We start from the raw sequence: 27,886 nt of genomic DNA, 5'->3' as shown, positions 1-27,886 counted from the left end.
CATTGTGAATAAGGTTCTAAGACTAAACGGGTCAATACAGTGTTGCTATTTAGGTCTTAATTAAACAACTTAAGAATATATTTAAATGACTGTATTTAGTGGGAAAAAATAATACGACAGTTTTATGTTTGTGACGGAGCCAGGTGGTGGATTTCCTCCTCTATCAGAGACAGGGATGTCGGCCATATTGGGCACACGGGAAAACCTTTCAATAGGAGATGACGTGACGTTCAAGTGTTATCGGAAAAATATCACATGCCGGCATGAATGCTAAACACTGAATATTTCTAGCTTCTCACATGGTGTCAATTGTCTATTTTTCTCTGTTTTACACGACGGCAAGTTGAACATCTTTAGGGTTTTGACCATTGGTCAAATAAAACAAGCAATTCGATTACTTTAGTTTTGACTGCAAAACCGGCGTTTTCACAATTTTGTTTCCATTTTATAGTGAATCATTCAATATTAATCAGCAGATTAATTGATAATGAAAATAAAAGTTAGTTGCAGCCGTGCAAGACAGCAGCAAATAAGAAAGACATTATTGTGGAGATTGGCCAATGTGCTGTTAGTATTTCTCAAACTGGAGTTTTGGATCGCTACAGAGGTTTGGGAGTTAAGTCTGGAAGGTCGTTAATATTGTTAACAATTTAAGAAAACCCCCCAGGAAGCGGTATTTTCTACTACGCAGAAACATGTTAATCCTTTACGACTTTTCCAGCACTCACTATGAGTGTAAAACGTGCCACTAGTGACGACATTCACGAGGTGACATTAAGTGGTTTTAAGGGAGCCAAAATTATGTGTTAATTAGCGTATTGCGACTAATTGACGGTTGGATGCCGAAAGAACGAGTTTAATCTAAGTGCGTGAACGCATCATGATTCCTTCTTTGGCCTCGTCGGCTCCTCGGTCCTCGTCCGGCTATTGTTGTGTGTCTTTCAGGGCAACCCCAACCTATCAGCGAGCGGTGATTTCTGGATATTTTAACTGTTTTGCTTCGCTGTGTCCCCGCCATATTAAGCAGTCTTTGTCAGCTGGCGGCGTGTCCTCGTCCTCGTTTTAAAGAAACATTAAGGATCCCAGCGGAGGACTTTGGGCTGGTGAAGTAGTTAATCGGTATGGGACAGACGGAAGACTGAGATTCCACGTTAGAGAGACTGCTGGTGTCGGCTGTTTTCTTTTCCTCTCATTTGTATTTGCGACGTGAAATAAAAACGTGCGGAAAAAGATCACAGGACGCATGTAGCCGAAGTACAACACTGCTAAGGTCGCTTTCAAGGTAAGAAGTGCTCGCTAGAGGAAAAAAAAGTCACATTTTGTCTTGGAAGTGGAGGGAGCCGGGCCTTGTAGTTCTGTGACACTTGGAGAAAGTTGGGAAAAGGGTTCAGGAGAGTTTCCTCTGTGTGCTACATTGTAATAAAAGCCTGGGTCGTTGTTGACCCTGATCCAGGACCAGATCTATGTGGCTCTTTGCTTGTACAATCCGATGGGAGAAGACAACAATGAGGAAAGACTCCCAAACCGTCCTGGAGCAAGGACTGTGCTACATTCGCACATTTTTAGCCATGAAATAAACAGAATAACAATTCCTATCACTTTTTTGTAGCTTGCACAGCTTCATTTTAGATTTGTGTCTGATTTGCTTTCACATAACTAAGTTGAATCTCTGTCTGCCTCACCCAATCTCGTTCACACACACACACTCTCACACACACACACACACACACACACACAATCAGCTGCTGTAGGCCTCAGCTGTAATGGGCCTTTATTGCAAGACATATTGTATTACAACAGAGTTTCCAAAATGTCAGAACCCCTGGAATTTAAGCCTTTTCCAGCAGTTTCCAACTCTGTGCTCTCATGCCTTTATTGTGATGGTGCAACTCAAACTGCACTAATTTTGGTTTGTGTTTATTCAGTGGCTTAAAATATAGGAGTGCTGCTGTAATGTTGAGTTGCAGTGTGTATATGTTTATATATTCAGCTCCCTGACTGTGCATGTGTCTGTTGGTGTGCTTATATACTCCGGTGCCACAGTAATCCTCCTCCATGGTAATCCCTCTGTTAGAACAGCCCCAGTTGGCTGGACAGTCGTGTCTCCTTCACACAGACACAGACACACACAGCTGGAATGGAGAGGGCTGTTTGGCAGAGGAGTGAGGAGCACTAACAGGTGGTGTTGGCCGGGGTTCAGGGACTTCAGTTTAACTGGAGGCATGAAGGATCCTTGCATACTCGTCGAGTGTCCTCACGGCACGAATAAGACTCTACAGTATCATTACAGTTTGACTGATTAGAGGCTTCCAAGCTGTTGTACCGCAGTGGAAAGACCAAAGTCATAACGCGACACACTCACATGTTGGAAAACTGAACAAACATTTGTATTTGTGATTCTCAGATTTCAAATATCCACAGTCAGCGGTGTGGGCACAGAGAACAAGAAGAGCTCTTCTTTTTTTATAGCTCGAACGATGGCTCTTTCTCTATCCCAGCCTCCCTCTAGCCTTTGACAGGCACAGCAGGTGGCCTCAATGGCATGAATGGATGCGGAAGGAAGTTCCCCCTCCGCCGGCCCCCTCCACTCACTGTGATTGGCAGAGATGGCAGGCTGCCCTGAAGATAAGACCGAGCTGCGCCTCAGAGAGTGTGCCAGGGCAATTACTGAGTTACGCTTCAGTAATGGTTTGCAGCCCCTGGTACCTTCACATCTCTGCGATTGTGATTGTGGCCAGTGTTTACAGAGCAAGTCTGTCAACGTCCAGGATTATGTATCGGATTTATCTTTCACAGTATGAGCAGTTTGCTAGCAGACTTCTTGTGCTGAGGTTTGCCCAAGCAAACCTGTAAAAACCTCTTAAAACATTGTAATGCACACACTCAAGAGCAACCTGATTGTCTTTTTCAAAGTGTTGATGGTCAATTGAAAACAAATCAACAACATCGTAGTGTTTGATTTATTCGCTGGTCTCAGCTTCTCAAACGTGACACTGTGCAGCTTTTCTCTGGTTTATATCACTGGAAAATGACACATGGGTTTTAGACTTCATTAGAAGTTCTGAAGCCAGTCTAATAATCTGGCCTTCCCTACCAACTGGTCGTGGCAACATGCTTTTTCCTCACCCTGCGCAGGAGTGATGCAATGTGGCACTACCATGCTACATCACAGCTGGGCGTGGTCACAGTGCCACAGACCTGACCACACCTCACTGTGATGTTGAATATGGTCAGAGGTTCAAGAGACTCAGTGGGTGTTCGGACCTAAAATAGTCCTGCATTTAAAGAATATGAGGGGCTGTGTTGGTGGAGGCATGTTGTTTCAGCCATGAGAAAGACAATGAAATTAACAACTGCTGCAACTAACAACCATTTTCATTATTGATTGATTGCTAGTCTATTGTTTAAAATACCCATTGCAGCTTCTCAGAGACCAAGCTGACTTGTTTAAATGTCTTTGTTTTGTCAAACCAACTGTCCAAACCCAAAAGATATTCAGTTTGCAGTGAAATAAAACTGAGAAAACCAACAAATTGTCTCATTTCAAAGGCTGGAACTAGAGAATATTTGATATTATTATTGTTTTTTTTTTTTCTTTACTATTTCCTGTTTATTAATTGTCAAAATAGTTGCAGATTGTTCTTCTGTCCATTGCTAATCAGTCAGTCAACTAAAGCAGCCCTACAGCCCCTGAAATACAATCAAGGGAGATAAATGCGTCTGAAACAAAGGCACAGTGGTCTGTAGATACTAGGAAACGCAATTTTACAGCTCTTGAAGTTGCAACACACTCTACCAGGAGTGTGTAATGCCAAGTGCCTTGCTGGATGATGCCACACTGCTTCAGCAAAATGTGAGTTGCAGAATGATCCTGCAGTTTTTTTCTCTTTTTTTTATGCTGGGGTCCTTTGCATTGTCACCCTGCTGTGTTGACAGAGTGGTGCCATTAAAATGAATGAAGGCGCTGTTTTGTTGTCTGTGTGAACATGGCCTCACACATTTCAACGAAAAGAGGCCAGTGCAGATATGTTTTCTAGATCTAATCTAAAATCTAGACGGAAGTTACTCTCAAACAAAAGAAGCTGGACTTGTCAAAGGTTGAATGTCATCAAGCAGCCAATGAGCTTTGCTTAAACATAATTGGCAAAAATGGAACCATCTGATCAAAGAAGCTTTTGATACTCTATCCTACAGACATATTTTGGTCAGTACAGAAACAGCATTGATATTTGATATCCATCCATACTCACTGTTACTCAAAAATGAAGTCTTAGTGTGGAAGAAAAATTCTCCATTCATGTACTTTAGTTTCTGAATATACATCCTGTAAAGAGCACAGTTTGCGTCATAGTTTTGTCCCAAGTGACTGCAAAGGTTACACAAGGCAGAAGCTCAAAGGTCGAAGGGCCTCTCCCAGATCTCGCCACAGTTGCGTCTTATCTGATTAGTCAGAATGGCAACGAGCGCTAAGAGCAGCGTCATACTTTACGTGCCTGAATGCGTCACACAAACTCTGCAGCAGACATTTCTACTGTATCCTCTACTGTACCCTCCCTATCACAACTGCACTTAGGCAGTTCATGAGAGCAGAAGCTCTGGAATTTGCTTGATAAAAATAATCTCAAAAAATAACACAAAGCTTGGCCAACATCAAAGCTAAATATAGAAGGACTCTGATGGAGTGCAGGAAGATTGGCTCATCAGATACTGTATATACATTAGTTGTTCTACTACCACACTTTTCTAAGACAGGGTGTTGATTTGTCATGCCAGTTCTTGGTACAGCACGTGCCTGTACAGATCTTTGAGATGTAACTATAACTGTATAACTGGGTTATACACATAAATTTGACTCTAGTACAGTTATGAGTTAGCCTGTAAACTCTGCAAATAAAAAAGTGTAGCGCTGCTGGGCATGAGAACGTGTAGTGCTGGGATTGTTTTTCCTGAATGTTGCCTGCATGCTAGCTACAGCCAAGGCTTTCCTCTTGCCACTCTCCAGCATTGTTTGTATTCAGCCCTGTGGGAAGCAGCAGTCTGTGTCTCCTTAATCTGACACGGCATCACTGGCAGTCTGGCACATGGCCTCACATGTCACATGTCCTTGGATGGGGTCTGGATCCAGCATTTGTTTGCACACATACCACTGCCTTTTGTGTGCTCCTGTACAGCATGGCTGGGAGTAAAGAGTGTGTGGATGTACTTCCATTTCTATGCCAGATTGCCAAAATGGTTTAAATTTTCAGTCTTTTGTATGGTAATATACATTTTTACCTCTGATCCTAAAATGATTTAAGTTTTGGTTTTGTAGTTGAGTAAAGTATCTCAAGCTGTTTCACTAACTTCTGAGTGCTTAGTGTTACAGATAAAAACATGCTTAAAAAACAATTTACAGAAGTGTTGTTACGTCAGATCCATGACCCACATCTCTGCATTGGCTCCGGTTGGTATTTACTGTTTTCCTTTGGAGCCACCAAAAGAATGGCACATTTCTTCCAGCTAATCTCATTGTGGATGTAACAGCCTCATTTAGGAAACCATCCGAGAGAGGATACAATAATCTGCCTGTAATTTGATTTGCTGTGAAGTCGATTTGAGCTGTCATTAGTTTTGGTAAATTTGTCACACACTGGAGAAACAAACACTGGGGGGTAATCATTCTCTCAGCCACAAATATTCTCAGTTGAATGTATTTTATGGGAGATTTTTCTCAACATGTCATGTTAGGACATTTATAAATCTGAATGAAATACTCGATAGCTCCATTGATAAACTTGGACTGGGGTGGGGGTAACCCACCATGCTGCAAATGTGTGACACACAGTGAAGTATTTTGGATAGAATAGTCCATAAAATAGCATGCGTTGTGTACTACAATGATTTTATTTAGTTTGCTGCAGTGATAAAACTGTCCATTCATACCAGCTGCAGTTGTAAATCTGTCCCTGTGTGTAGAAGCATCTGGTGGTTTTGAATATTTAATTGGAGCACTTGGTTTGATTGATTGTTGGGGTTTTTGGCTCCACTGTAAGGATAGTGCGTCTGTGCCCTTATTAGCATTTGTGTTGCTTGGTGTTAGCATGTGTATGGGATTGTATAGTTGAGGGGATTGTGAGACTGTGGGGGGAGCATCACAAGATACTTTCTCTTTGTCCATAACAAAAGGTGGATGGGACTGAATAAAAAGGAAACCAAAGGCCTTTCTCTGTGGTACTAAATAGGGAGAGGTGAGGTTTTCTCCACGGGTGGTTCAAAAGATTGGTAGTGCATTTGTTATATAAATTGTAAACAATATATTGTTTAAATCCCTATTATTATTTTTTTCAAAGACTACTTTGAAAGAACTTAACTCAAATCAATCTAGGATTGATACATTTTAAAAAGATTAATAACTTGGTGAATTTAGGATCGGGTTTAGAACCGATTTTGGGATTGGCTATGGACAGCAGCATAATGTCAGCCCCAGCTCCTCAGCAATCCTCTCCTTTAAGGTCTCTGGTTGTCCTTAAATAATGAGCTGTTTGGTCTCTGTAGCAGCAAGAACAGTGAATCATATCATTAAAAACAAGACAGTCTTGGTCCTTGTTATTAATGTTGTCCTTTTTGAGCCAGTAATAAATCACATTTTAATATGATATCCCAAGATTAATTCCAGATTTCCTGTAGGCCACATTTTTTATTTTGTGCCAAAGAAGAAGGGATCCAAAGTGAAACTTGTGGGCACTGAATGAGTCTGACAAGCCAAATCATGTGCCAACCCTGTGGGCTCGCTGAGGCTTGTGATCTATTCATGGCCATTTTAGGAGCAAATCCTCTGGGTGCGTAATAGTGTAAATAGGAGAAGTTGCCAATTGTTGAGGAAAGCGGAGTTTAAAAATATATATATATTCTGCCTATAATTACATGACAGAAATTGGGAACTTTAATCAGTAGAGATGCTTAAACAGAAAGTGAAAGTGTTTTAATCAGCTGGTTAGTCATCATTTGCCATGCCTATCGTTGTTAATCATGATGGTTGGGTTTATCTTAAAGCAGCTACTCCTGCTACTACTAGTGTTGTGCTCACTTGGATCAGCAGCTGGTTGAAACAGAATCTGTGTTCTTACAGTCATCACAATCAACATTGGTCTGTTCTTTAGGATTAGCCCTAGTCAGGGGTATTTGCTTCCAGGACACAGCAGAGGATTTGAACCATTGATACCCTCTTTAAACTCCACTGACACTCTTTCACTATGTTTTCTTTCAGCTCAGCCGTTAGTTTGCTGTAGCATTAGCTTTAGGGTCAGGCACCAAGTGTTTTGGATATTTGGAAACACGCAGTGGTTGACGTGCGACAGGTTAAGGTCAAAGGTGATGTTCGTGTTTATGTTGGCTTCTCCTCTCATGTCTGGGGCTTCTACTAGGATGTTGTGAAAGGCTGTGGTTATTGAGATGTTTTTTTTTTTTTGGTTTAGTGTATAGAAACAGCATGAATGCAGTGAGCATCAGGAAGGTCAGATTACTTGGGTAGGCCTGCAATAAAACAGGTACTTTCAGCACTGATTGACCTAATGGTTATTTTCTTAATAAATTGTTGGGTCTGTAAAATGAAAAAAAAAAAAAATTCCCCCAAGCCAAAATATCGAGTTTACTATCACATAGGAGAAAGAAAAGCTGCTGCTGTTTAAAAAATGATTAATTCATTTTCAAAATAATAATTTTTAGCTTTACTGGAGAGAAAATATTAGAAACTGCTTTTTAAGAAGCTTTATCTTCACAACGGCCTGACAAAAACTGGCATGTTCAAATTTTTTTTTTGTACTGAGAATTTAAGGTATTGGTTTGATTGTATTTTCATTTGTTGTACATCTAATCTAATCTCCATCCACATCTAGTACATTTTGTATCTGGCATCTAGATACTGAAGAGTGCAGCAGGTTCTCTTACAAGATGCTGCTATCTGCCAATTACAGGGTTAAATTCAAAAATACTTGTGGTGATTGACTGTGAGAACAACTACACATGGAGAAACAACATATCAGATGATGTTCAGCATCAGTCTGGCTCTCACACTGTCCTTCCTGCTCTTTAGACTTGTCTGTTTTCTTCATAATAATTCATCTCCATTCATCCTGCTCCCACCATCATTCATCTTACTGTCAGTTTGTGCTGCTTCAGCTTTGGCTTTCGGTCGATCTTGTTTGTTCATGCGAGGAAGTCGATAGAAGTCTACTTGAAGTCAGTAGATCTATAGATTGATTGTTGATCCTCATTAGGTTTAGTTGTAGGGCTGCCCTTCACAAGCCAAGGCCATACTGTCAGTAGAGACTAATGAATTGTTTTTTTCACCAGGGGAGTTAGTTTTAGTTTCAGTTTGTAGAAGAAAGTCAAATCAATACAACCATTACAATTCTTAGAGCGAAGGAATGATCTGTATTTGGCATCTCACCTATTTGGATTATTATTCACTTATTTATATATATTTGGTTCTGCATAACCTTTTTTCAACTTGTGAAAGAGCCACAGATCAAATTTTCTGCTAAAATACGAAACTTGTCTTCACATCAAAATGACAGGATTGTCATAGAATAAAACAGCAGAAACTAGGGATTAAATGCAAACATTATGAGTAGAAATAGAAATTTAACAATGCCCAGCATTAACCAGACCCTCAGTGTGGACATAAAAATGAAGAAAGACACAAAGAGACGATGTAGTCTGCTGTTGGCGTTGTGCTTGGTGCTTGCATTGTTGGGAAAGAGACATACACAATGACACAATCATGTAGCTCTACGGCGGCTCTCTGGGTTGGTTCACGTTAGTGGAAAGGAGGTAAATTTCTACTTCACAGAATATTTGGACCTCAGTAAGGACACACTACTGCATTAGTAGATAGGTTAAAGCTATGGCTGGCCTGGTAAAGACAGGTATCCTTTTTATACATTTATCCGTACATACATACATATACATTTACTCATTCGACAGACGCTTTTATCCAAAGCAACTTACAAGTGAGGGACAGCACTAAAGCTTCAGTGCAGTGGTGGTATCCAGTTATTTACACTGTAAGCATAGCTGCTGTGAGAGCCACTGGAGCATAGACACTGTCCTCTCCTGTCTTGCTTTGTGTTTTTTTGTCTTGGCCTTGTTGGCCTTCCCTCTATGAATGACAGGAGCACACACCTCTGTTATTCTGTTGCAAGCCCCAGTGTGTAACCTGTCAGTGACAGACGTTTGAAACTGTGTTGTAACTTTGTTTTACACATGCCAGGATATGAGTCATTGATCAGCCTTGTAGTTGAGTGTTCATCTGTTTTGCAGTGGCAGCTTGTTTTATTGTGTACAGTCGGACAGACACACACTTGCACAGAAGGGCATGACACAAGAGGCCAGAGGTGACAGGAAAATGAGTAAATAGAGCAGCCTCTGTAGATGATGCTGTCGGCTCATGACAGCACACACACATACATAAACTTATACACTTATAAACCGACAAGTATTTGGCTATTACAGGATGTTCTTTTTGTAAGGACATCCCCAGTGACTCACTCTTCAAAACATTAAACATAAAAAAAACCTCAGCTGAGCAAAAAAAAAAAAATGAGTAGAATTTGTCTTATCTTTCTTTTTATGTGAAGTAATTTAGACACGCACACACACAGGGTTTTCATATTTCAGTCAGCTCATAAGGGAGAGCACCAACTCTTTACACCGAAGGGCTTTTTGTCTCTCTCAAAACTGTGTCAGTGATAGTGTGATCACAGGGGAGAGTTGAAATGGCCATAGGCTGCAATACGATCTAGTTTCTACTTCAGCTAGCTTGAGAAGCTTTTGTTGGAACTTGTGACTCATGTGAGGTCACATGAGGTCACATGAGGTCACTGGTTGGCTTTTGATCTTTGTTTGTCTGGATTGCAGTTATGCTAAGACCCTCCACAAAGCTTCAGGCTAGTATGAACAATATCATAATTATTTGTCTGTATTTGTGACACAATCTTAGCCTCGTGACAAAACATGAAATCACACATTGTTGTTGCTGTTGCTAATTTATGAACCAATAGGCTGTTTGTTAAGTTCCTAATATCTATCTTCAAATGGTGGAACTGATAACCTCACCACCGCAATGCAGTGAATGAATATATAATTCCTGCTTTTTGCCTTTTTTGGGGTATTTTTGCTTCTTCAGTTACACAGATATTGTGATGTATCGTAGATGATTATTTTGCAACTTATCGAGTATCATTGTATCGCGATACCATCATTATGGTTATGGTCATTATGATTCCCAAACCTTACATGCGCGCGCCACACACACACACACACACACACACACACAGATCGGATTTCATTTCAAGATAATTGAAATCAGTATATGTTGGTAGACATACTAATGTGTGGCATGTCTGGTCTTTGCAGGTTTCAGTAATCTCTGTTTCAAACTATATCTTGTACTAAAATCCATCCATTCTTCACACATGTCAGCTCTTTTCACAGTATTCACATTGAGCACCTCGTTTCTCATTGTCAAATACTTCTGGCAGATTTCAACTGTCTGATTTGTCGTCTTGTCTGATTTGGAAGCAGTTCCTTGTTTAACTGAAGAAAGTTTGTTTCCGTTGTATAAGTCATAGTGGAGCAAAACTACATTTACAGTTTGTATTTAACAACTTAAATGTGTATCTGATTTTTCCAGAGAATATTTGTTAACTGCATGTTAGGTTTCATTTACAGTTGGATGTAGTTCATTGACAGCACACGTCATGTGTGGCAGTAGACTTATGGCTTAATCTATACAAATGTAACAAAACAGTTAAATCAAATCCTCCTCTGTCCTGCAGGCTCGACGATGGGTTGTGTCAGGAGTAAAGAAGACAAGGGCCCGGCGCTGAAGTACCGACCCGACAACTCGAATGCCACGCCAGTTAACACCCACCTGGGCCACTACGGGCCCGACCCCACCCTGATGGGTCATTCACCAGCTATGAAGACACACAACAATAGCTACAACAGTCATGCCGCTGCCCTCACACCCTTTGGTGGAGCGTCTTCGGTCATGACGCCCTTCGGTGGCGCCTCCACCTCCTTCACCTCAGTGGCTGTGAGCAGTCCCTTCCCCAGTGTCATCACAGGTCAGTCTGATGAGAGGATTTAAGGTTTCAAAGGGGAAAACAGGGGAGCAGTGAAAAGGATTTGAAAGTTTCTCAACATGAATGAAGTGCCCTTTTTTTATTCGAATAAATTCATATAGGTTTGGGTCCCAAAGCCTCCGACAGCAGAAACACAAGGCAAAACATGAGCTGCTTCATAATGGAATCGAAAGTAAAGGATATACATTTATTCAACTAAATAGAACCTAATACGTCTGAAATTAGTTTCTGAAACAATTTTCCTCAACTTTTCAATCAAATCATTATGTGCAAATCAGTGTACAACTATAGAATAAACTCAGCTGAACATTTGTTATGCACAGGATGCTATGAGCAGCAGATGTTATGCAAATTAGACATTTGAAATGAGTCAGCCAAAACATCAAGGCCGAACAGAAACCCAAAATAGGTCTGTAATATAGGAAGCAATGCGGCAGGCATGGCGTCTCCTGAGCCACAGGAAACAATTACACACTGAATTCACTTATTCACCTTTCAAAGTTTTTATTTCCAACAAGAGTTTGACTTTTTATTTCCGGATTTGTTGCTGATGAAGATGACTTGTGGTGACAGGAAAAGTAATCTCATGCAATTGGTTAATACATCATTGATTGGATGGGTAAAGTATACATTAAAAGTACACAACACACAAGAGTGGTGTTTCCTCTTAAGGCACACACATGCATGCAAACACTTAGGCATACCTGTACACACATCCCTCAGTCCCTTTCTCGCTCCTTAAAGGAGGATAATCTGGCCTGAGGGGCTCCTGCAGATCTAATCCTGCCTGTTCAATTTCCTCCTCAAGATAAATGCATCCCAGTCCTTTTGTCCGTCTGTGCTCTGTCACTTAAGACCAGGGACAAATCTGCTCATTTCATGATATACAAAATGATATACATCAGTTTCATTCACTGACTTGACCACAGAGGTTGAGATTCATTGAAAAAATATATTGGTATCCACATTGGTTGAGCTGGTTGTATTTTTAGTCCGGGCTTTGAGGTGCAGGAAGTGAGACATTTCAAAAGAAACACAGTTGGTCCTCCCGTGATACAGTCTTGAATTATATTAGCATAATTGTTTATCTGTTTGATAATTATGTGTTAAGATAAGACTCAATGAGACCTTGAGTCAAGTGTAAAATATTATGAAAGTAACAAGAGAATCAAAACGAGGATGTTGTTGTCTGTGTTAGAGGTCCAAGGTGGTGGGTGTTGTTTTCATTTATTGTGTCGATTTTAAAGGAATCAGATACGCAGCTATTTGAGGCTCAGTGGGATGAACTAGCTGTGGTATGTGCACACCTCTAAGGCGCAGTTTCTCTGACTTTCAGGTGGCGTGACATTTTTCGTAGCGTTGTACGACTACGAAGCGAGGACGTCGGATGATCTGTCATTCAAAAAAGGGGATCGCTTCCAGATTATCAACAACACGTGAGTACATTTGCTTTTTACACTGACCAACTCCAGCTGCGTGGATGTGTGTGTATGTGGTTGTGTTTGTGCGGTGACCTTCCATTTGTGTGTGTGTGTGCGTGTGTGTGTGTTTAATCCCACATTGTATTCAGGTCTCATATTAAGGCTGAAATCTGTCTGGGTTAATGGGTTCCTCTAATGGGCCATCTGTTTAGCTCCATCGTTTTTCTCCCGCCACAGATCTGTCCTCCAGTTTAGTGAGTTATATTTTGGATACAGTGAAATGTACCACTTTTCCAGCATTTAGTGAAGGACTAAATAAATGTATGTGTTAACAATATTTACAGAGTCTATATTCAGAGACGGTGCACTGAAAATATGCCTGAAGGTCAGACTCATTAGAATATCATGGATTCAATTATCGTTTTCAACCATTGCTCATTTTCTTCACTTTCCCTCTTTATTAGGGGAATAATGAGAAGAACAATTCATTTTTTACTTCTTGTCTTTTTAACAATAAATTTCAATTGTTGCAGGAATCAAAGCCAAAACTGTGCTCTTGTTTGTCCTAGTGGCATCTGTGGTACTTATCATTATTTGTGATCATTTTCTCCACAGTATCTTCAGTGATGTTCTGTTGCTGTAGTATAAAAGGCAATAGCAGTAAATTATAATTACGTTTTTTCTACTCGTTCCTTACTGCCGACTGGCAGAGCATCATCTTTTTCCCCAGGTGTAAACAGGTGTGAAATTAGGCAGAGCTCCAAGTGCTCCACAAATTTTCTTGCCCTCATCCATCATGTACTGACTTCAACTACTGTCTGTGTTCACATTGCATTTTGTAGCAATGAAGCTACCATCTGCTTGCAGAGGAGAGGTGGGAGGAGGACAATTTTGCTCAGTTTTTCAAAAATGCCAGTAGACAGATTTTCCTTTTACTTCAGTTCCCCCTCCTTTGAGTTTAAAACCACATATCTGCTGTAAAACACACCAGGAACTGTGGAAATGGAGCACAAAACATTTTTGAGCATAGTTTAAAGTCAGTTTTAAGTGGTTTTACACTGTGCCTGCTATCCACAAGCATTTATCATCTTCTTTTCAATTACTTACAGTTACTTGACTTAAGTGATGGGAAGTAATTAAGTTCATTTACTCAAGGACTGCTTTAAGGTACTTTCACTTTACTTGAGTTTTTCCCTTTTCTGCTGCATCAGCTGCACTACATTTCAGAGGGAAATGTATTTCTCACTTTGCTACCTTTTTACCAGCTGTAGTTACTTTTCAGATTAAGATTTTACATACAAACACATAAGATAACCTCACAGAATTCATTGGTCACAATTTAAACAGAGTTTTCCTCAGCCTATCCGGCTTGTGATGCCTCACAAAAAAGCAATAAGGCCAGATGTTTGAGTTGTCAAGAGAAACCTAAAGAGGAGCCAATACAGGTTGACACTGGGTGAGAGGCAAGGTGCACCCTGGACAGGTCGTCACGTTATCACAGGGCTGACTAAAAAATAAAGATTAGAGATGCATTCATTCATCAGTATTAACGATGTTAATAATGCATCAGTCAAGGGTCTGCTACTTTTGATACATTTTGTGGACTGCTTGACATGGTTTATTAACAACGCCCCCAACATGATTAGTCAGACTCCTCACGTGGTTGAATGGCGCGTAAATTAAGCTTATTCCTTCTTTATCTTTGTTTACTTTTATACCATCAATCTTGTTTTCAGAGTAGGTATATTTTTCAGTCATGCATTTGCGTGCTTGTGATTTCTAATCGACTTCTCTCTTCAGGGAAGGCGACTGGTGGGAGGCTCGCTCCATCAACACCGGACAGAAAGGTTACATCCCCAGTAACTACGTGGCTCCCGCTGACTCCATACAGGCTGAAGAGTAAGAACTCATTGCCCTTTTCTAACAATATATCTGTTCCTGTCGCTGTCATTCTCTAACCTTTTTTAATTTCTTCCGCTTTTATTTTCTCCTTCTCATTCCTTTCCTGTTTCTCACCCTCCTCTGATTAAGACGACATGATGCGGCTGGGCGGTCACACACTGTGACTAACCCATCACACAGACATGGCAGAGAGTCTAAAAACAATGGAGTCCTGTATTGTCACTGCGAGCCACTGGTGTTCCCATTGCTGTTCAACCGGTGTGACAGAAATGTTAAGGGACTGTGCTGCTTTTAGACAGTTTTGACCTGGTTTCTGATTGGCTGATGGATATTTGACTAATACAAGCTACTCATCAAAAATAAAACACTGGGTAACCCCGCCAGTTAACTTTGCCTTTCGTCTAAAACAGCGAGTACCGGTTATTGACAGAGATAGGATTTCTGGGGCCTTCGCAAAATTCGTCTTGAAAACAGAATATGCCTGTGAGGTGAGACAGTTCAGCTCGTTTCGAACATGACGGGGCCTGTAGGGATTTCTGGAAATAGAAGGTGTTTCTTTTTAAAGAAGAAAAGCTAAATTCTAAGATTGTTTACAGCCATGAGCTAATGTTTTGCTTATTTATTCATCGCGATTGTGATGAACTTTTTTTATGGGTCTTTTATATGTAATGGAATAAGCTACCGCCTGGAGCAAAGTTAGCAGTAAGCTATAATGAGAATAGTATGGTTTGAATTAAAATTGGATTTATATTGAATGAGATTTTAAGCCATTTTGTTGCTTGAAGATAACCACATAAGAACCACATAAAAATTCCTGATGTTTAATGATCCGCTGACGAACATCCAACATATTTTATGTCTTCAATGTTTATTTTGGCAGTATCATGACGGCATTTACTAGTTTCATATGAAACCAGAGAATTTCCAAATCTCCAACATCTAAACAATCACATCACCAGTCATATTCTCACTGCATGAATAAGAAGATCTTGTTCTACTTGTTGTGCAGTGTATGACAGCGAGAGCTCCATCTGTGACTGACTGTGTGATTGTCTCTCTTTTGGCAGATGGTACTTTGGTAAAATGGGCCGCAAAGACGCTGAGCGTTTGTTGTTGCTTCCAGGGAACCAGCGGGGAACTTTCTTGGCACGAGAGAGTGAGACGACCAAAGGTGAGAGGGTTTATTCTTTGAGAGCAAGACATGATGGTAATAATGCTGTAGTTTTTAATATGAAACACAGAGGACAAGGTTTTTTTTTTTTTTTCTGGGCCAGGGACGAGGTTAATTTATGTTAGTCTTATGTGAATTTCCATGGCACAAAGTAAAATTTTTTCATGTATGTTAGACATCAAGAGTATTCTCTTATTTATTTGTTGTCGTTTTTGAGTTTCTTTTGGTTTATGTGTTGCGCAATCTGACATATTTCCTGTGTTGTTTTTTTAAAGGTGCTTACTCTCTTTCTATCCGGGACTGGGACGAGGTGAAGGGAGACAACGTCAAACACTATAAGATCCGAAAGCTGGACAACGGTGGTTATTACATCACCACTCGGGCCCAGTTTGAGACACTACAGAAGCTGGTGAAACACTACACAGGTATGCGGCCCGTCCACATCTACTGTAGGTAGCATTTAGACAAATTGATGTTTACAGCTGGACACATCCTCCAGCTCCAGGAGCAAGTTGGTTATTTTTCCGTTCAGACTCATGTGAACCTGTGGACTACGTGATTTGGGCAAACATGTTTAAAAAAGTCATTTGGGGTTTGTTGTCTTTTTGAAGGCTTTCTGCAGTACAAGCAGTTCCCTCCTCCCTGCTCTTATTTCTTTTGATATTCCAGCCGACGAGTGCAGCGCTGGCAGAGGGAAATGCATTATTCAGCTGCAGATCTGCTGCTGGGATATGTTATTGAATATGTTTAACAGAGGCTTTTTTCTCTTCTGTTGTAAGCGGTATCTTCACTGACACGGTCACAGCTCATGACAAAGTCCCCAAAAAAGCTAAACCATGTGAGACTTAAGCCAAAAGAAGCATGAATAAAAAAGAAATTTGATTTCAAAAAAAAAAAAAAGAAAGAAAGAAAAAGCAGCATTAAGCCTGCTGTAATCTGCATAATATTTATGCGCAGGCAGCTCTTCTTTAAAAATCCCCCTGTGGTGTGTCACAAGAAGGCGTCTGCATGATGTAAACACACGCAAGACAAACTGTTTATTGAAAACTTTGGAAGACTACAGCCCAATTCCTAGAAGCAGGATCAATAAACAAGAGGATGTTTGTTATGTGACACTTTAACATTTCATTTCTGGTCTTGTGTTGTTGACCCTGCCCTGCTCCCTTCCACATAATTCATGTAATTCACTCACTGCAGCGCTCATGCTACACTGAAAGCTCCACTCTCCTTCATATCCATCTTAAGTGTGGCCTTATGAAGTCCGGACACAAGTCGGGAATAATTGAGAAGTCGTGCAGAAACATGGGCCTCATATGCAGAATGTATATAACCTGTAAAGCGGTTGAGCATAACAGGCTGTTTTTTCTGTGTGCAGAAGTCAAATGACCTTTGACAAAGTTGTCAGCTATATGGCTGTGTCTGAAAAGGCTTGGATAACAAACACCCTGTTCCTCATGTTCTTTACTATAATTTAAATGAAATTCTTAAGTTCAACATGGTTCACGTCATTTAGGTGACATAACCAGAACACTGAAGCATATCTGGAGGAGAACGTAGAAAAAATAAATGCTTATTCTGTGAGGACTGACTTCACTGTGCTACAGCTGTCATGTAGCAGTGTAATATTTAATTCATCACTTCTGCAGTCCTCATACTATAGTGTGGCTCTGCTTCCTGTTAGGATTGTGTATGCACTTACCACGACTCAGTGGTTGCGTTTTTGTTGAACGGGCTGCTGGTGTGAATAAGCAGGCTGATCACTGACAAGCTCCAACTTAAAGCTCATTCCTCCTCTGTGTGTCTTTACGTGTCTTTTTCTGTCCAGAGCACGCGGACGGTCTGTGCTACAGGCTGACGACTGTGTGTCCCACGGTGAAGCCTCAGACTCAGGGACTAGCTAAGGATGCCTGGGAAATCCCACGAGAGTCCCTGCGACTGGAGGTCAAACTGGGCCAGGGCTGCTTCGGAGAAGTCTGGATGGGTGAGAGACAAATACTCTACTCCAGCACACAATATACAGTGTGTTTCAGATACACGTGCACACACACGTTTGCCGTGCATATGGTCTTGTAAGTTGGTCTTTGAATGAACATCTGGGCCACTCATCCCACCCACAAAAGCTTTTAGCATAAGTGTATCTGTTTTGGTGATACAGATATGAGCTGCGCTCTCACACACCAACTGGACAATTTTTCAATACAGTTAACTCTCAGTAAAAGCACAGTATATATGCAGTTCACTCCTGTCTAATGACTGGCTGCAAACCACCATCTTTTTTGTGGAGCCATTTATAATCCATTAGATGAAGGATAGATACAATTACACAGTAGAACACAGCTAATATCATATATCAGGATATTTTGGACTTTCTCCATTCCCTCAAAGATCAGCACCATCAAGACGTTTTGCATGTGGTCCCCATGACAACACTGTGTGATTTTCCTTGAGCTCTGCAAGTGATTCCACTTGGGGCTGAAGTCAATTATATTTTCATTAACAATAAATCAGATGAATATTTTTTTAGATTAATCACTGAAGTAGTTTCATCCATAAAATGTCAGAGAATAGAAAAATTAATAAAAGCCCAAGTTGATATATTAATATTGCTTTAAGCTGTTCAGTTTAAACATTATAGATGACTAAGAAAACCAGCAAATCGTCACGTTGAAGAGGAACCAGAGAAATCTGGACCTTCTAAAAAACATAAAAATTCATGGATAATCAAAATTCTTGCTGATTACTTTCGTGCTGGTCAACTAAATTAATGATTGACTAATAATTTCAGCTCCAGAATCCACTGATTGTGGCAATCCTATTGAAATGAACAGATTTCCTACAGGAACGTTTCTGATAAATGCCTATGTGACTGGGCCTAGAAAGGGGTCAGGGCTTCTGTGTGACTTCCTCTGTTCATTCCACACAAACTGAGAAGGAAAGAGAGTTGTTGCCATGAAAGTTGCCCTTGACAATGTGTAAAAGCCCCCATGACGAATCATATGTGTGAGAAATGTGTCGGCAGAGTGTAGTGTATGGAAGCCTGATGTTGCTGATGTAGATGGAAACTCGATGGCAGCTGTTGAGGGATGAATGGCCTCAGGATCTGTCCTCCAAAGATACACAGGGATTAGTCCATGGCCTCCGACATCCATTTTTCATACATGCAGTACATCCTATGGCAACAACACACATGCATATCTACACTCTGTAGTACGGGTGTTTGACACACTCATGAATAAGTAAACAGTAAAAACAAGTTTATGTTCGTAAGTATACATACATGGCCATTAGGGCTTACATACAGAAACAAAGTATCCGCTGTGCATTATTCATAAGTGCTGTAAATGTAATGTAAAACAATCCAGATGTATTAAACGCATGAGAGCCGGGTTAGTTTATGGAATGACTCATGTTAGGACAAAATGGAGTGCAAGTGACCTCAGTAAAGAGCTCGCTGTGCTGCCACACTGGCCCACATACTGATGTAAATGCTGATTACTGATTGATGTTGGTTTCACACACACACACACACACACACACACACACACACACACACACACACACACACACACAGACAGAGCTCAGTAATCACAGGTCACCTCCTACGCTTCAGTTCTCCAGCCTGGTTGCGAGGCGGGGGCCTTTTCAGCGAACACGACTCGTCTTTCATCACTCAGCCTTTCATTAAGCATGGCCTAGAGCGAGCCTCGACCTGCAAGCCTCCACTGTGCAATCCCAGGAATCCCTCTCTCTGTCTCTCCCTGCACTGTTTGTTCTTGATGGGTATTCTGCTCTCTGTACTGAAAATCCCCACTTCACTCACGTGTGTTTATTTTAAACAAATAATGTTTGCCTGTGGCATCAGCTTCCACTGCTCTCATATTATTATTAGATATTATCATTGCCCTACTTTGTCTCTCAGCTTGTGTGTGTGTGTGTGTGTGTGTGTGTGTGTGTGTGTGTGTGTGTGTGTCTGTGTCTGTGTGTGTGTGTCTGTGTGTGTGTGTCTGTCTGTGTGAGGGAGCAGTTTGTTCAGTATGATTCATTCATGAAGGTCAGCCTTGTGACGGAGGCAGTAGATCTCCTGCCTCAGCTCATTGTATGTAAGCAGGGCGTGAGTAAGTGGCTCTCAACCAGGAAGTGGCTGATTATTTAAGCTGTCATGTTCTCTCTCTCCCGAGCTGCTCTTTACACATGGGAGCACGGCCAGAGATCACTGGAGGTTGATTTTAGGTTGACATTTCAATCACTTGAAAGGAGAGAAAAAGTATTTTAATGCACCTGCAGTGTTTTAGTTCTGCAGTGTATGCCACTTAATAAACTGGAAGTGTCTTAGATGAACGATTTCCTCAATGACACCTTGGTTTATGGTGTATTTCAAACATGAGTGATTGTTTTGTTCAGGCACATGGAATGGCACTACCAAGGTGGCGATCAAGACCCTAAAGCCAGGCACCATGTCTCCAGAGGCCTTCCTGCAGGAGGCTCAGATCATGAAGAAGCTGCGACACGACAAACTGGTGCCTCTCTACGCTGTGGTGTCTGAGGAACCCATCTACATCGTGACCGAGTTCATGGGCAAAGGTGAGGACAGAGCTGCACGCAGACGTACACAAAGAGACAAACACTTGCCACATGATTGATTGACTGATAGCAATGAGAGAAAGTTGATTACACAAATCCCTACACAGTAGGGACTCTGTAGATTGCACTACTGATCTTTTTCAGGCGTGAATAAACCCACCAAAACCAGACTAGCTGTTGTTTACTCAGTTTTTATCATTACCTTAAAGCCCCCCTCCACTCAAATGTTTTTTTGTTTGTTTTTTTCGCTTCTTGTTCCTTCACTTTGTTGTTGGAGCTTCTCTGTGCAGAATGATGTACGTTCAGAGTTTGACACAAAAAGGCTGTTTTCACATTCATATGCTGAGGAAGGAAAGTTTCTCCGAGTCATTTCGTGACATCACAAGTTTGATGTGGTAACTTGAAACCTCCAGTTCACTTATACTGAGAAGCGACTTCTCAGTGAAGTAGGAAACATCTTGTTTCAAGCAGTTAAACTTTTGATAAGAAACATTATTTGCATTCTAGACATTTTGGACTTTTCAACAAGAAGAGAAAAGAAAAAAGGAGTAGTTGTGTAGGTGTTTTTATTATTATTTTATTTTATTTTTTTTATTTGAGGTTTCATGTGGAACAAACATATCAGACACAAATTATTATTCCACTAGAGTCTTTCAATAGGGGTTCAATGTAACAACAGAATACTAATGTAGATTTTCTCAGAGCTCTCAGAGTGTGAGTCCTTACCTCACAGCTTCTTTCCAAACTATCCGGGTGATGATGCTGCACCAAGAATGGCCTCTTTAATCTGACTTTAGCCGCTCCGGCCTTATACCTAATGCTGAATTCCAGTTATTGTTGCTTGCTTGTTGTTATTGTTAGCAGTACCAGTGGATAACAACACATTACGTGGTTTTAACACCGTAGCAACAGAGGTTGAACAGTAGTGTGTGTACAACTGATTTAATGAGACACAAGTAAGACAGAGGTGCCAACGAAAAGTGTGTTACTACAGCTTTCACTTCTGTTGATGTGTAGAGCAGCCATCTTGGATTTTGAAGTTGATGCTGGTGAGGTTTCAGTTGGTATTTTTCGACTAGGGAAGTCAGAAATTCCCACTTTGCAGTTCAAATGGAAAGCAGAATAAATCCTAATCTGTTTCAACGCCCATTTCAGTGCTTCTGTTAATTAGCCCACAGATTTCACATAGCACTGTGTCCTCGGCAAATTAACCAGGTTTAATTTTCAAGTTGTTATATGCAGTTGTTAAATTACAGTGAAATTTAAAAATGTATATGAGATAAAGTGACGGAGTTCCATGTAATAAATGCAAAACTTGGGATATGCCATAGCTTTAACTGTAACCACTCACCCATGATTAAATTTCATCAGTCATAATCATTTTTGGTAAAATATGAATCCTGAGAAGAAACCTGTTGATGTACTAATTGTAACCTCTAGTAATATAAATATAATAAACAGTTGAACTGTGTTGAAACTCCTATTTGAAGTAGAAGACAAAACAGCTGAGCTGAATGAAGAAAGCCTCTCATGGTCTATGCTAACAGTCATGTTGCCTCCAAGTGGATTTGTTGTTTTGTTTTTGTTTTTGTATTTGTGTTGCTGAACCGCTGTCTCAAGTGATGCTTCATTTACTTTTGATGTATTGATTCTGCTTGACAGTACTCTTCTTATCTCTTGACAGGTAGTTTACTGGACTTCCTGAAGGAGGGAGATGGCAAATATCTGAAGCTGCCGCAGCTGGTGGACATGGCCTCACAGGTAGGAACAAACCTCAGCATTTGAATATCAACACAGGCGCGGCAGCTGCCTGGGCCCCTTCACCTGCCCAGCTCCTGTTTTAACTCGGTCCGAGGGAAGGATTATCATGCATCAGCAGTAAAACGATGAGTTCCGTGTGGATAAGTGTGTGTAGTTGTGTTATGAGTCAAATACTCAGTATCTGTGAATAAGGGTTTCATTTTGTTCTCCATCTGGCTCTCATATTTATTTAATATCCAACCTGACATCTCTACCCTCCCCTCCCCTCCCGTCCCCCCCTTCACCGCTGTATGTGCTTCCCCTCGTTCTCCACCACTTAACTGCCTGTAGCACTTAAACACTCATCAGAGGCCACTTAAGCTCCCTGGTTCAGTCACCTACTGTGATCTGCTCTTAATTCACCTCTCCACACTCCCGGGCTCCCTCCGCTCCCCACTCAGCGGAGTGGAAAAGTGTTTGAGAATTAGACTGAGGCAGGCTGAAACCCTGAGACGCCTCTCAGGGAGTTGACAGCCAGTGTGAGGAGGCGCTGGATAGATGTGTTAAAGATTTATCCAGTTGTTCTTGTTGTCACAGTTGCTGATAATCTTTTTTTAGTGGCTTTGTGTATTTTCGTCTGCATTAAAATCAGGGTCAAATGTAACATGAATGAAGGACCAGTCTTGATCAGTGTTATTCAAAGCTAAAAATTGGCCTTCTGTGACAGTTTTAATTTGGTTGCATACTGACGCTATTCTGTGCCTGGTCTGTTCTGTCCAATCTGATCCCAGATCGCAGACGGCATGGCCTTCATCGAGAGGATGAACTACATCCACAGGGACCTGAGAGCTGCCAACATTCTGGTGGCCGATAACCTGGTGTGTAAGATCGCCGACTTTGGCCTGGCTCGGCTCATCGAGGACAACGAGTACACCGCCAGACAAGGTGTGTCTGTCTGTCTGTCTGTCTTTCTGTCTTTCTGTCTGTCTGTCTGTCTGTCTGTCTGTCTGTGTTCAGAACTGGACGTATTTGCTGAACTTGTTCGAAATAGACAACACAAGTTATTCTGATACTTAATGCCTGCACTGTACCTTCAGTTCAACTCCATACCACCATTACAGCCTAACACTTCTGGTTTTAGAGCTAAATCAAATAATTGATTGATTGATTGATTTATTGATTGATTGATTGATTGGTCTTTAATTTTCCAGGCACAAATGGCAAATTTCTCTTGTTATAGCTTCTCACTCGTGGGATGGTAGGATGGACTGGATGTCTTTGTGTTGTGGGCTTTTTCACTATTTACTGACATTTTGTAGATCAAACTGTTTATTGATTAAAAAACAACTCAACTGATTGATAATGTAAATAATTGTTACAGCCCTAACAACCCTACCGCCCTCACTTTTTAGGAACCGACATTTGATCCTTACTTGAACTGAAGCACATGCTGACACACATTTCTGTCGTCATATGTTCTGTCTAATTCGGCCACAATGTTTTACTCATTTAAAGCTGAAAAGATTAGTTGATTAATCAATAAGTCCATCAATGGAACATGAATCGCCAATTAATTTCTCTCTTTTTTTTCTTTTCTTTTTTTTTTTTTAAAGGAAAAACACTAAACATTCCCTGGATTCATAAATCAAAACTCAGAATTTGCTGCCTTTTCATTTTCTGCCTTTCATTAATCCATGAAGAAAATAAACATAAACATCAACACATTGATCACTTCGAAGCCTGTTCCTCCTGCTTGATTCTTCCCTTCTTCTTCACCAGGTGCTAAATTCCCCATCAAGTGGACAGCCCCTGAAGCTGCTCTTTACGGCCGCTTTACTATCAAATCAGACGTCTGGTCGTTTGGTATACTACTGACTGAGCTGGTGACTAAGGGCAGAGTACCATACCCAGGTGAGGATGAGAGCTGCACAGATAGGAGCTCAGCAGATATGTGTTTTTACTTTACATGGCAGGCATCCTTTTCCTTTTCCTTTTTTTTTTTGTTCTTTTAGTTCCCCACTGTCTAGAATACATTGGTCCCAAAGAACATGAATGGAGTGCTGTCAAATTTTCCTCACGGGAATAATTCATTCATCTTTGCTTCAGGATTATTCCGACATGCTGTTTCTAATTCAGAAGCTTTTAATAGCATTTTCTCACACAGGCAGATCAGAATAGTTCAGCATATAGATGATATGAGTCAACGCAGATGTCTAATGACTTAACAGTACATGGGAAAGTACCCCCTTACCCGCCCCATCATCTGCCTCCTCGCGTCTGCCCCCTGCTGTCTCTGAGCGGTACTGCAGCAGGACTGGTGTTGACAGGGTTTGACTGGCACTGATTACAGTGTGCGCCATATGGCAGACTTAACCACCATCTCTTGTAGAGGGCCATCTGGCTCCTATGGTTGTCTTGGTTTCAGTGCAAACCATTCAGTCTAATTAATTCACCGCAGAGACTGAACCCCCTCCTTCCCCTTCTCAAAACTGTTTTATGACTCACTGGACATTTGTGGCTCTTGTCCCGTGGTCTTTTTGAGGAGCTCTATTTCTATTCCCTGATAGCGTGGAAGCAGCAGTAGGAGGCAGGTATACCAAGCATCTGCATGGGAACGCATCATCTTATTCTATCCTAGTCTGTGTATATATAGATACCTACACACACTCACATATATGACAGGCATGTCATTAGAGCTGAGGATTTCAGACCCAAGACATAAATCACGCTAACACCTCGACATCTGCCATACCACCGCCACCGTATCACGGTCTCAGCAGTTGCTGCGGGCCTTTCCTCTCTCCGAGTGTGAGATAATCTGATCCCCACTCTCCCACAGAGAGATGGGGGGGGGGGGCTGAAGGAGCAGAGGAGGGGAGGATGCAGCTATGACCACGACCACTGACTCGGTGTCATAACCTCTTTTAGCTGCAGTTAAGCTCCCCATGGAGCTGTTTCTGCGCCGTGTCACAGGGTTCAGGATCCCTGTCTTCCTGTCTTGGGAAGGAATCCACAACTCTGGTGCTCCAGCGGGGCAGGAAGAGGCCAGAAGATGATGCAGTACTGTTTGGGTTTTGTTTGAAATTACTGCAGTTGATGAGTGAAGAGACTGGCAATCTTTAGATATAAACAGTCATCTCTGTCATTTACAAACACTTACCAAGTACACGGATGTTACCTATGGAAATTCGCTCTGCTAGAACACTGGGACATTTTACTTTCTGATCACATTTTATTTCTACAGAACACTAACAATGTTTTTGCCCTCTATATGTTTTAACCACATATTGTCAACAAGTCTTACAGGAAATAATGACCCAACTTTCACAAAGGATTTCTTTTTCTCCTTTGACGTGTTTGCGTGGGCATACTCTCCTTCTGTAAACTGCATGATGCAAACATTTTCTGCTGCCTCAGGCTGCACACTGGGTTGTTTCCTTAATTAAAACTTTTACCCTTTCCTTTTTCACCACAAAACTTTGGTAAAATCCAGAACAAATAAGTATGACGTCCGACAGAGTGACGTTGACATGATTATGTTAAATCAAAAGAAATTCATGGGTTGTTGGTCTTTTGTGAGATTAGCTTTTCATTTAAGTTGTATTTGTCAACTTCCAAAATTTCTGCAGTTCATTTACATCATATTTTGTGGTTTTTGTTTTTTGTTTTTTTTTTCTTTTTAGGTATGGTTAATCGAGAGGTACTTGAGCAGGTAGAAAGAGGGTACCGCATGCCGTGCCCCCAGGGCTGCCCCGAGTCTCTTCATGAGATGATGAGGCAGTGCTGGAAGAAGGAGCCGGATGAGAGACCCACATTCGAGTACATCCAGTCCTTTTTGGAAGACTACTTCACAGCCACAGAGCCACAGTACCAGCCAGGGGACAACCTCTAGTCTGGGGTATCTGGGGGGCGAACTCTGGCACTACAGAGAGGTACATCAGCTGAGATCAAAACTTGGGACGACAGAGAAGTTCAACGAGGCCGCGAAGGCCTTGCTGAAGCTGCAGAGAAAGAGGTTTTCCAAACTAGTCCACAACCACACTGGCATACTTGCACATGCAAGACAAAGTGTTTTCTGAAGTAGAGGTTTGTCCCTTGTATTTACCTGGGGACCAAATATTCGGGGAAGTGTCCAAGTATGCAGATTGATGCTGGTACGTTAAGCTCTGGGAACCCTGCTAATCAGAATAATCCATATGGACTGGCCACAACACTGTGATCAATAAGAGAGGGATTTCCTCCTAATTTCAAATCTACTTGCAGATGCACAGTTTTTTACTTTTTTAAATGATAAATTTCCCTTATCTGCTCCAATTCCCCCTTTTTATTTTATTTTATTTTATTTTACAAACACAATTCTTTGATATTGGAGTCAAGATCTTTTATATGTACATGAGTTTGGTTTGAATATGTAGGTTGATGAGTATGTTTTTTTTTTTTTTTTTAAGTGACCAACAACTGTGGTTGAATTGCGAGTATGTGCCGTGACTGTAAAGCTTTGATGGAGAAGGGCGAAGTGAAGTATATGAAAAAAGGTGAACTGTGTGGATGCAAGAATGTACTGAGAGATCGAACCAGATGTACATACAGTATGTGCAAAAAAAAAAGTATTTTTAGCAGGTGTGATCAGGTGGACGAATGAGAATATGAAAGTGATTTGCATGATTCTTTTTAACTCAGTCACTTGAATGGGAAATCACATCAGTTTATTACACTTGTATTTTTTTTTTTTTTTCATTTAAATTGGGGACTTGAAATCATAAAGAGGTATTTTGATATTTTACAGGTGTAAGACAGTTTAACATTTTATAAATGTTTTGAAATGGACACTTCAGCTGTGAAACTTAATCTGAAGTTAGCATCTTGTCTTTTCTTTGTTGCACAACTCTGCTGTAAATGGACTCTTAACATAGTTCTCTTTATATCGCACACATCCACACAGTCAAACGTCGCAGCAGATGAGTCATCCCATTTTTTTGATGGTACGGGGAACTGCTGGATCTACTCGGTTCACATCACCATGTAAATCATACATGCAGCTGTAGGATTTCTTCCTCTTCTTCTCAGTAAAATCCCACCAACCCATGACTAAACACCAGTGTCCTTAGTTCTGTGTCTGCTGGAGGGAAAGTTATATCCAAAGCCAACAACTACGCAAAACAAATCTCTTCATTTGTAAATGCGACTATGCAAAGCCATCCAGTGATGTTTACCGCAACGTCTTGAATGGTGTTTGCAGTGTGTGGAGCTTTCTCTATGGTTTTATAATTTCAATTCCCAGTGATGGAGAGGCGATTGGTGGATCACCTCTGGAACAAAGTAACTAGACGCAGACAAGGATAAACACCTTGCACACACTGTGGTCCAGACGGGGCTTGAGTGCTTTTTACAGAGATTGAGAATACAAAAGTCCCTTAACACGTTTTTAGAAGTTCTTCCACTGTGTGTGATGAGAGATTTGAGAAGATAGAATTCAGCAAGAAAGCTCAAGAATTGGACAAAGATGTGAACATTTTTTTTGTCTTTTCTTTCTGTGCGTCACTCACGAGAACCTAATATCTGATTGTTCCTAAAGACGGGGACTTGAACTAGCGGGGAGATAATAATGACATTACTGAGAATGGTAACTAATATGATTTTGTACAGAAAAAATAAAAGATTTACTCAAAGGTTTCCTTCAGCTGTTTTGTTTTCTTGGCAAGAGACGGTGATTTTGACATTTTTAATGGAGTCACGCTTTCTTTGGTTTGTATTGGTTTTTATTTACACCAATTGAGAACAGGTAAGAAGTACTTTGCCTTCTTTTTACATTCAATAAACAGTAGTAAATGGCAGCATTCAGTTGTAATGTATTTACATTTCAACAAGATTTTGCCTACTACACAGGAACACAATCTAGTTCTGTTCACAGAGAACGTGCTGGTAAAAGCTCACAACAGTAGTAG

The 27,886-nt window shown here is 41.0% G+C and overlaps 1 protein-coding gene across 1 annotated transcript; it reads left to right on the top strand.

Annotated features, from left to right (window-relative positions):
* The first annotated feature begins 916 nt into the window (after window positions 1-916).
* On the top strand, window positions 917-27,614 carry LOC111230983 (tyrosine-protein kinase yes). Its single transcript, XM_022757895.1, has 12 exons — window positions 917-1,282; window positions 10,818-11,108; window positions 12,463-12,562; window positions 14,348-14,446; window positions 15,517-15,620; window positions 15,896-16,045; window positions 17,446-17,601; window positions 20,022-20,201; window positions 21,886-21,962; window positions 22,733-22,886; window positions 23,721-23,852; window positions 25,625-27,614. Exons 2-12 carry the CDS (start codon window positions 10,826-10,828, stop codon window positions 25,831-25,833), a joined length of 1,644 nt encoding a protein of 547 aa, XP_022613616.1. The 5' UTR covers window positions 917-1,282; window positions 10,818-10,825; the 3' UTR covers window positions 25,834-27,614.
* Window positions 27,615-27,886: the final 272 nt, after the last annotated feature.

Source organism: Seriola dumerili, unplaced genomic scaffold (genome assembly GCF_002260705.1).
Source record: "Seriola dumerili isolate Sdu_G_001 unplaced genomic scaffold, Sdu_1.0 BDQW01000291.1, whole genome shotgun sequence".
Lineage (NCBI taxonomy): Eukaryota > Metazoa > Chordata > Actinopteri > Carangiformes > Carangidae > Seriola > Seriola dumerili.
This window is presented reverse-complemented; position numbering and strand designations above follow the sequence as displayed.

Coding starts and splice junctions, on each gene's coding strand:
- LOC111230983 (XM_022757895.1), top strand. CDS start 10,826: ATGGGTTGTGTCAGGAGTAAAGAAGACAAGGGCCCGGCGCTGAAGTAC. Junction 15,621..15,895: donor AGAGAGTGAGACGACCAAAG/GTGAGAGGGTTT, acceptor GTTTTTTTAAAG/GTGCTTACTCTCTTTCTATC. Junction 16,046..17,445: donor GCTGGTGAAACACTACACAG/GTATGCGGCCCG, acceptor TTTTCTGTCCAG/AGCACGCGGACGGTCTGTGC.